General features: G+C 39.8%; 1 protein-coding gene across 1 annotated transcript; it reads right to left on the bottom strand.

Moving 5' to 3' along the window:
- Nucleotides 1–512: 512 nt before the first annotated feature.
- LOC114616434 (trace amine-associated receptor 7d-like) lies at nucleotides 513–1,589 on the bottom strand. The gene has a single exon (XM_028761897.1). The coding sequence runs from the start codon at nucleotides 1,587–1,589 to the stop codon at nucleotides 513–515; it is 1,077 nt and encodes a 358-aa protein (XP_028617730.1).
- Between the last annotated feature and the right edge of the window lie 9,320 nt (nucleotides 1,590–10,909).

Raw genomic sequence — 10,909 nt, 5'->3', positions numbered from 1 at the left:
TTTCCTCTATACACAACTGACTAGATGTTAGTTAATACATAAACATCTTGGTCTATTTTTCTGACCTTAAGAATCACATTTTTGAGGGCTCAAATCTTGGCCTCAGTTAATATAGTTCTGCATATGATACGCCAAGTAAAAGACTAAGAGTCTCTGTGTCTCATTTGCTAGGGAGGCACTTAAAGACTATATATTCAAATATGAGGCTTAGAAGGTTTAATCAAGGTCAACAATGAGAATTTTAAAAAGGCAGGAAAGGGTCCATGGATCCAGGGAAAGCAAACAACACTCACCAGAAGAAAATACAGTGGAAAATGGTTTGATCCATGCTCATCCAGTTCTGTTTTATCTAGAAATTAATTTTACATTTATTGAAGAATACAGAAGCTGGATGTATGTGATGGGTCACAGCTGAAGCATTATTCATCACTTTAGAAGAACAGACCTGGGCACTCAATCTACCCAGAGTTGTACTGCTGTGAATTTCTTCAATTCCCAACTAAACCAAGAATCTACTCAGGAAACAAGTTGGTGGTTGAGGAATTTTCTCTCAAAATTTTGCCAGTGACAATGAGTTTGATGGCCTTTCTAAACCAAGGATAAAAGAAAGCATAAATCAAAGGGTTCATGGATGAGTTGTAGTAAGCTATCCAAACCAGGATCTCATACACATACGTGGGTGTAATGAACCCTAGGAAGGCATCAACGATGGAGTCAATGAAGTATGGCAACCATGAAAGGAGGAAGGCAGCCACTGCGATGCCCAGGGTTTTGGCTGCTTTCCTCTCTCTCTTGGCCACCCTGTCCTTGTAGCTCTCTGATGCCTTGTCAGCCTGCTTGCTCATCTTCTCAATGTTCTGAGCCTGCTGCTTTGCAATGAGGAAAATCTTAGAGTAGACAGTTATCATCACAAGCGTGGGGATAAGAAATAATAGGAAATTGATAAAAACCCAGCTTTGATTCAGGGCAAGTTGACAGCCACCCACACAGGTGAGGGCACTCACTAGATCCTCCAGCCCAGCTTCATTGGCCCCTGTGTAAAGGAGGGAAAAGCTGTAGATGATGGACAGGAGCCAGGAGAAGGTGATGCACTTGCCAGAAACAGATGCAGTGAACCTGGTGGGGTAGATCAGAGGATCACTGACTGCAATGTATCTATCAACAGAGATGAAGCACAAGTGGAAGATAGAGGAGTAGCAGAAAGATACATCAAAACAAGTGTGTAATTTACAATAACTGTCCCCAAAGTACCAGCAGCCCTCCACAGACCTCACCATGCTAAAGGGCATCACCATCACCCCTACCAAGAAATCTGCACAGGCCAGGGATGCCACCAGAAAGTTGGCAGGAGAGTGTAGCTGCCTGAAATGAAGAATTGATGTCATCATCAGGAGGTTTCCACACACAGCCAGCACAGTCCCAAAGCCAAAGACTGCATAGAGGATGAGGCAAGGGCCTGGGGAGTATGGGCTCCTGACACAGGATCTGTTCAGGTTCTCATAGCACAGCTGGGCAGATGTGGCAGAGAGCAGATCTCTGCTCAGGATGCTGTCTTGATCCCAGGGAAAACTGTAATCATCGGTAGCCATGTATGCTATTCCAAAGATCCTCAAAAGAAGTACAGAGTTGGTAATCCTAATGCACGTTATCCATCTTCACACAAGACTCAGATATCAGTTCATATTTTCATTCTAAAAGTATTTCTTTCCTAATTCACAGTCAACTATCCTTATTATATGAAAGCTATATTCGTCTTTGTAAAAAGTTTTTCTTTGCTTATTCTATTTCTTCATATCCTCAATGCACCAGTGTATTCTGCAATGCACATTTGAATCTCACGTTTTATTAGGATTGTCAGCTTTACTTAACTAACCCATGTTAATGCCCCAAGCACTCCTAACCCTCAGGAAAGCATCTAATGATGTCAAATGTAGTGTGTCCCTAGGACCAAATTCCCATGGTATAAGGTGAGGCAAGTGAGGGCTTGTCAGTAAGTGTGTTGTTTATTTCACAATTTTCCCAACTAATATGTTACCGGCAATTGACCTTTCTGTATAATGTAGTTGAACGTGATACCTGCCCCAATAGAACTTTACCTAGAATATTAAGTTTTGTTCATTTATTATAGATGATTCTTTTGTTAATTCTTCATCAGAAATTGTATCATTGAGTCTCATATTGGAAGTGAGCAGAATCTATTCATGAAAATTCTTTTGGCCTTCAAGGATTGGTGTGTGTTACAGCCAACCCATGAGAACACCTACTTTCCTCCACTGTTAGTTTTAATATTTCTGATTTGGGAAAGTGAGGGCATTGACTGCCAGCATTTGCTCATGGAATGAAGCAAGGAGGGTCTTAAAGCAAATAGGAGTTTCTTCTCTGTGCATTTTGATTTAACAGATTTCCTGGAGAGATACAGTAAGAATGAAATGTGGGAAGAATCTTCAGAGCGTGGGCTGCTAATATGTGCCTCCATTAATCTTGGAAATGTTTCTTTCCCCTGACAAGACACATTATAGAATTTGCCTAGACTCTGAAAAGGTTTTTCTTTTGAATGTATGCACATTATTAGTACTGAATTCTTAGTACTGCATTATAAAGTATACTTTAAATACTTCATGTCAACATCTATCTGAAGATTTTAAACCAGTTTTTACTTTCAACAATAGGTGCATTCCCTGCAGTTTTAAGGCAGCCAGCATAACATTATTGCTTTTAGTAATAATAATAAACAGTAATAACACAAAACAGTATTCATACTTGACTACTTAACAACAAAAGGTTAATACATTTTGTATTACATTCATGGCTCTATACTAATAAAGCCATACTTTGTTGGCTGGGAGTTGCCCAGTAAAGGAGCTGGCAGTGCACATGTGAGGATGGGTGTGTGGACCCTCAGAGCCTTGTAATGCCTGAGGGACATGGATGCCCACCTGCAGTCCCAGTGCTTAGACAGGAGAGACAGTGGATTCCCAGAACAAGTGGGCTAGCTAGAACTGCGTATTAGCAAGCTATAGGTTCAACTGAGAGACTTGCCTCAAAGAATCGTGGTTGTACACGTATTCAAGTGTCCAATGCCACCTGTAGGCTTTTACATGGTTGTGCACACATATGGACATTTGTACACTTGCCAAACATAAAGATAATTTTCAATTCTCTGTAAATTAAAAACTGTCTATTTTGTTACTGGAGATATTTTGCCCATAGTTTAGGATTTTAGGAGCATTATGCTGGTTTAATTGTAAGAATTTTTTGATAGTACAGTATCATTTTTAATATACATATCAGGGTTAATGTGTATTTTTATAGGTCATAATTTCAAACATTTATTCATTTTTTAGTAACTATTCCTGTGACAAGTATCTCAAAATCTTTGTTTAGATTTTGTAATATTAATATTTTATCCAAGAAATAAAACCAATATTTTCTACTAATACTTGAACATCCAAAGGAATTAATTATAATTTTATGAAGGATATGAATGCCTTACTTACATTTTTAAACAGCCCAACACTTCATTACTATTTCTTAAATAATCTATTCTTTTTTCCATGTATTATTCTACCATGTTGGGTCTTTTATTATCAACATTACAGAAATATTAATGTTTATAGAAAATAAAGACAACATTACTGTAAATTATGACATTGGACATACAAAATTTCAGGTAAAGAGTAAAAGAATCTAGAAAAGCCAATCTCTAGAAGCTACATAGAATGGTCCCAGTGCTAAAACCTAGTAGAGACAATAGAAAAACAAGAAAATGAGAGACATTCTCACTGTTAAATAAAATACAAAAAGATAAAAGCAAACACACATACATCCTCACAAAAAACTCAATACAGCCAAGTATGGTGGCACACACCTTTAATCCCAACCCTGAGGAGGCAGAGGTAGGTGAATCTCTAAAAGTTAAAGACTGGCCTGGTCTACATAGCAACTTCCAGGTCATGCAAAGCTACAGAGTGAGACCCTCCCATAAAGAAATGTAATATATCATGATTGGAGTCTCTGCTTCTGTGGGCGTATGTGGTGTGGAAGCCAGAGGCAGATGATGGGCAGCTCATTCTTCCCTTAGTTTTGAGATAGAGTCTTTAAAACTGGAACTTACCCGTCTCCACTGGACTAGACAGGGTTGCCTTTGTACCATTGGATCCACCTGTCCCGTCCCACAGTGCTGTAATTACGGGTTCACATACCTTATGTAATCTTTACATGTGTGTCTGTATATGGGTTCGTGCATGTGCATGTGCATGTAGGTACCCAGGAAAGCCAGAATCCACTGGATTTGGAGTTACAAGTAGTTGGAAGCTGCCTGATGCTGGTCCTGGGATCTTCTGCAAGAGCTGTACATGACTTTATCTTCTGAGAGATCTCTCCAGATCTGAATTCTGGAGTTCTTATTCAAACTAAGCCTCTTCACAGTCACCTTGTACTTTTGAGATCAGAATGTCATGGCAACAATTCTACATTGCCACACACGTAGATCCTTTTAATAATGAGGCATAACTCAATGGAGTAATGCAGCCTACCTTATGTTAATATACTCTGTAGCAAGAGCTTTGGCCACCTCCTAGATCCAGGTCAATCAAACGACTTCCTAATTGTCCCTTGTGTTTTACTAGTTCTACTTGATTCATTTTGGGTGCACATTGTCCCATTTGTATCTTTTCATCTTTTTTCCCATAAGACTCAGAGTGTTATCCTTGTGTTTTGCGGACTTTGGCTATTTTCCACTCGATTCTGTTGTCTCTGTTGCTCACCAGCGCCTTCTCGCCGATTTGTACTCAGCCGCTAGGGGGTGATTGCTTTAAACTTATAACTTGCTTTCCAGTTCTAGAATTTCTTTTAATTTCTTGTACATTTTGGTTTTCTGTTAAAATTCCCTTTGAGCTCCGTGTCTGGGTTGTGTTATCTAGGCTCCTAGTGAGTCCTCCTCCTGTCCTGGTGAGCAGTCATTGAGTCCCATCACGAGAAAAGACTAGTCACTGTCTGGGCTCCTTCCAGAGGGCCTGCAGTTTCCTTAAGCCAAGCTTTAAGTACCATGTGTTTTGACAGGTGCTTCAATACAATTTTGTGAACTCCTCTTCATTCCTACTTGAAAGTGGACAGTTAAAACACCATTTTCTGTTTAGTTTCCATGGACCCCACAGGAGTAGATGCTGGGACGTAGGAATCATAGGAGAATGTCCCACTTAGCATTTCCCTTCGGGATTTAATTTTCCCAACAATCTCAGCTGTCTTGCTTGTTCTGTGATGCTTCAAACATTGAACAATATCCATGGTTGTATGTGTCAAGGTTGGAATTTGTATAAGCTGTTGTTGGTCATGTGTAGCCCAAGTCAGAAATTTCACCTTGTGTCCCAAAACTTTTAGTCTAATTTTTTCTTGTTAATTGAACTTTTCTCTTCATTCAGCTAATTAGATATTGTAATTTTCATCTTGCTGTCTCCTTTGTCTCGCAGCCTTCTTTATTAGGCCATCTTTTCTCCGATATCAGAGTCCCTCAGTCTCATAGCTAACCACTCACTGTAAGCCATTACAGAGCTATCAGATTCACTGGCATCCTGTGATTCTACAATCAGCAGCCAGTGCAGAGAAACCAGCTTCTCCTACCCTCCCCAGACTCAAGAGGTGTGCAAATTCCTTTTACAGTGAGTGTGGATCAACAAAATGAAAGGATCCTGAAGTTAGAGATTGATTTTTTTTTTGTATTTTTTGTATTTGGGGTGGGGGGAGTTCACTGTGGACCCCTGGGAAGCAGTAGCTGAGATGTAGCCAGCTCACAAGGAAGGTGTCTATAAATTGCCACAAAACTAATGTCTGGCTTCTTTGTGGCTTTAACCCAATATATCAATAGCTTTCCAATACAGAATTTCCATTTAAAAATATTTTATAGGGGCCGGAGAGATAGTTTGATGGCTAAGAGTGTGCTGCTCTTGCAGAAGGTCAAGTTTGGCTCCCAGTATCCACATTAGGTGACCCAACCCGCTGTAACTCCATCTCTGGGGAACTCTGTCTTCTCTCCCCACAACTACCTATATTGACATGCCCATGCAACACAGAGAAAAGACACACGCAAAATTAAAAATGCAATGAATCTGTAAAAGAAATGGTTCAAGGCAGATGTTGTAGCCCACACTTTTAATCCTAAACACTAGGGAGAAAAAACAGACAGAACAGAGTTCAAGGCCAGCCTGGTCTACATAGCCCCAGGTCAGCCAGGGCTGCACAGTGAAACCATATTTAAATAAATAAATAAATAAATAAATAAATAAAGTTCTTTAAAAAAAAAACAAAATTTGGACTGAACTCAAGGTCCCCAATGGAGGAGTTAAAGAAAGGACTGAAGGAGCTAAAGGGATGTGCAGCCCCATAGGAAGACCAACAATATCTAGACCCCCAGAGCTCCCAGGGACTAAACCACCAACCATAGAGTACACATGGAGGGACCAATGGCTCCTGCCGCATATGTAGTAGAAGATGGTCTTGTCAGGCATCAATGGGAGGAGAGGCCCTTGGTCCTAGGAAAGCTCGATGCCCCAGTGTAGGGGAATTTGAGGTTGGGGAGGCAGGAGTGAGTGGGTGGGTGGGGGAACACCCTCATAGGATCAGGTGGAGGGGAGATGGGATAAGGGGTTTCTGGGAGGGGGGATCAGGAAAGGGGAAAACATTTAAAATGTGAATAAAGAAAATATTCAATAAAAAAACCAGAACTGAATACTGAGATTACATTAAATCAAATGACTTTTGCAAACAAAGGGGACAAGAGTAGAATAGCCCCACAGCCTACACATGGGACGAGAACCATGAACAATAGAATTTGTCCAATAGAAGATCAGTATCCATACATACAATAGCAAATGCACATGCCAATTTCCCAACAGAACAAACAGTACATTGGATTTTTAATAAAAACAAAACAAAAAACCTGAGGAGTAGAACTAACATGGCCTTACTGTACAAATCTGAGTGTGCCTGAGGAAAGTCAGTCAACACACAAAACAGACACCCAAATCAGAGGATCTCTGCAGCTCTAGTCCCAATAGCTATAATAAAGAACTAACTGTGATCTCCACTAGCAAATGGGCAGATTTAAAAAAAAAAACCATGGCATATATCCCCAATAGTGTATTGTTCAACCATAAAGAATGGAATCCTATCATTTACAGGAAAGTAAATGAACCAGAAGATAGCAAATTAGGTGAAATAAGGCAGGCACAGAAAGCCAAATTTGTCATGCTTTCTCTGGCTGGGGAAACTAAAAGATGTTCCTGCTTGAGGGAGCACCAGGTTGAGTCCTGTATCTCTGGGAATTTCACTGTAGTCTGGAGGCTGTGCACAGCAGCTGCCCTCATGCTGCTAATTGAATATATTGAATTACACACAGAACACTACCAATACTATTTAGCTTACCAGAAAAACAGAAAGTTGAGATGCTCACCAATGTTTAGAAAAAGAAAGAAAGTTTCCCAATGGCTGAAATCTACTATAAACGTTGCAGTGAGTCTGAGAATATGCAAATAGAAAACACGATCAAGATGCATGAAAAGAGAGGCCACTAGCAAAAGAACCACAGGACTCCATGGAGAAGGATATGCCTGAGAGGGTGCTTTTAAACATAATTAAACAAAATCTAAACAGCAGGCCACAGACCCAATGACTATGTAGCCCCAGAGAAGTAATAGGGTTAAAAGCCACCGGGAAAGTGAAGAGAAAAAGAAACTTGCAAGGATGGTGTTTCTAGTGTCAGAATTGCTAGAAAGCCCTCCTAGCAATTCCATTTAAGAAAGTCTCATCATCGATTTCTTTCTTCAGAGATCTGAAGTTCTTGTCATACAGATCTTTCACTTGCTTGGTTAGAGCCACACCAAGGTATTTTATATTATTTGTGACTATTGTGAAGGGTATCATTTCCCTAATTTTTTTCTCAGCTTGTTTATTCTTTGAGTAGAGGAAGGTTACTGGTTTGTTTGAGTTAATTTTATATCTAGCCACTTTGCTGAAGTTGTTTATTAGGTTTAGGAGTTCTCTGGTGAAATTTTTGGGGTCACTTAAGTATACTGTCATATTATCTGCAAATAGTGATATTTGACTTCTTATTTTCCAATTTGTATCCCTTTGACCTTTTGTTGTCTAATTGCTCTGGATAGTACTTCGAGTACTACATTGAGTAGGTACAGAGAGAATGGGCAGCCTTGTCTAGTCCCTGATTTTAGTGGGATTGCTTCAAGTTTCTCTCCATTTAGTTTTATGTTGGCTACTGGTTTGCTGTTTATTGCTTTTATTATGTTTAGGTATGGGTCTTGAATTCCTACTCTTTCCAGGACTTTTACCATGAAGGGGTGTTGGATTTTGTCAAATACTTTCTCAGCATCTCATGAGATGATCATATCTTTTTTTCTTTGAGCTTGTTTATATAGTGGATTACATTGATGGATTTCCATATATTGAACCATCCCTGCATCCCTGGGATGACGCCTACATGATCATGATGGATGACTGTTTTGATGTGTTCTTGAATTAGGTTTACAAAAATTTTACTGAGTATTTTTGCATCAATATTCGTAAGGAAAATTGGTCTGAAGTTCTCTTTCTTTGTTGGGTCTTTGTGTGGGTTAGGTATAAGCATAATTGTGGCTTCAAAGAACAAAGGAGTTCTCAGAAGATGGAAAGATCTCCCATGCTCATAGATTGGTAGGATTAATACAGTAAAAATGGCCATCTTGCTGAAAGCAACCTACAGATTGAATGCAATCCCCCATCAAAATTCAACTCAATTATTCCTAGAGTTAGAAAGACCAATTTGCAAATTCATTTGGAATAACAAAAAACATAGGATAGCAAAACTATTGTCAATAATAAAAGAACTTCTGAGGGAATCACTATCCCTGTCTTCAAGCTATATTACAGAGCAATAGTGATAAAAACTGTATGGTATTGGTACAGAGACAGGCAAGTAGATCAATGGAATAGAAAACCCAGAAATGAACCTACACACCTATGGTCATTTGATCTATAACAACGGAGCTAAAACCATCCAGTGGAAAAAAGACATTTTCAACAAATGGTGCTGGTTCAACTCGAGGTCGGAATGTAAAAGAATGCAAATTTATCCATTCTTATCTCCTTGTAAAAAACTCAAGTCCAAGTGGATCAAGGACCTCCAAATAAAACCAGATACACTGAAACTAATAGAAACTAAGAGAAAGTGGGGAAGAGCCACGAACACATGGGCACAGGGGAAGATTTTTGAACAGAACACTAATGGCATATTCTCTAAGACCAACAATCGACATATGCGACCTCATAAAATTGCAAAGCTTCATTCAGTAAGGCAAAGAACACTGTCAATAGGACAAAATGGCAACCAACAGATTAGGAAAAGATCTTTATCAATCTTATATCTGATAGAGGGCTAATATCCAATATATACAAAGAACTCAAGAAATTAGACTCCAGACAATCAAATAACTCTATTAAAAAATGGGATACAGTGCTAAACAAAGAATTCTCAACTGAGGAATATTGAATGGTTGAGAAACACCTAAAGAAGTGTTCAACATCCTTAGTCATCAGGGAAATGAAAATCAAAACAATCCTGAGATTCCACTTCACATCAGTCAGAATGGCTAAGATAAAAAAAAAAAAACCTCAGGTGACAGCAGATGCTGGTGAGGAGGTGGAGAAAGAGGAACACTCCTCCATTGCTGGTGGGATTGCAAGCTGGTACAACTACTCTGGAAATTAGTCTGGTGGTTCCTCAGAAAACTGGACATAGTATTACCTGAGGACCTAGCTATGACACTCCTGGGCATATACCAAAAAGATGCTCCAACACATAACAAGGATACCTGCTCCACTAAGTTCATAGCAGCCTTATTTATAATAGCCAGAAGTTAGAAAGAACCCAGATGTCCTTCAACAGAGACTTACAGAAAATGTGGCACATTTACACAATGGAGCTGTTACTCAGCTATTAAAAACAATGACTTCATGAAATTCTTAGGCAAATAGGTGGAACTAGAAAATATCATCCTGAGTGAGGCAACCCAATTACAAAAGAAAACACATGATATGAACTCACTGATAAGTGAATATTAGCCCAAAAGCTCACAATACCCAAGATATAATTCACAGACCACATGAAACTCAAGAAGAAGGAAGACCGAAGTGTGGATACTTCGGTCCTTCTTAGAAGGGGGAACAAAATATTCACAGGAGAAAATACAAAGACAAAGTGTGAAGCAGAGACTGAAGGAAAGGCCATCCAGAGACTGTCTCCCCTGGAATCCATCCCATATACAGTCACCAAACCCAGACATTATTGTGGATGTCAAGAAGTGCTTGCTGGCAGGAACCTGTTATAGCTGTCTCCTGAGAGCCTCTGCTGGAGACTGACAAATACAGAGTACTGAGCCAATCATTGGACTGAGCTCGGGGTCCACAATGGAGGAGTTAGAGAAAGGACTGAGGGAGCTGAAGGGGTTTGCAACAATATCATATCATCCATAGGAAGAACAACAATATCAACCAACCAGAACCACCAGAGGTCCCAGTGACTAAATCACCAACCAAAGAGTACACATAGCGGGACTCACGGCTCCAGCTGCATATTTGGCAGAGGATGGCCTTGTCAGGAATCAGTGGGAGGAGAGGCCCTTGGTCTTGTGAAGGCTCGATGCCCCAGTGTAGGGGAATGCCAGGGGAAGAGTGGGTGGTTGGGGAAATACCCTTATAGAAGCCGTGGGAGGGGAGATGGGATAGGGTGTTTGGGGGGGACTAGAAATGAGGATAACATTTGTAATGTAAAAAAAGAAAATATCAAAGAAAGAAAGAAAGAAAGAAGGAAAGAAAGAAAGAAAGAAAGAAAGAAAGAAAGAAAGAAAGAAAGAAAGAAAGAAAG

Source organism: Grammomys surdaster, unplaced genomic scaffold (assembly GCF_004785775.1).
Source record: "Grammomys surdaster isolate TR1022 unplaced genomic scaffold, NIH_TR_1.0 320260, whole genome shotgun sequence".
Taxonomy (NCBI): domain Eukaryota; kingdom Metazoa; phylum Chordata; class Mammalia; order Rodentia; family Muridae; genus Grammomys; species Grammomys surdaster.
The sequence above is the reverse complement of the archived record's forward strand: the minus strand, read 5'-3'. Positions and strand labels throughout refer to the sequence as shown.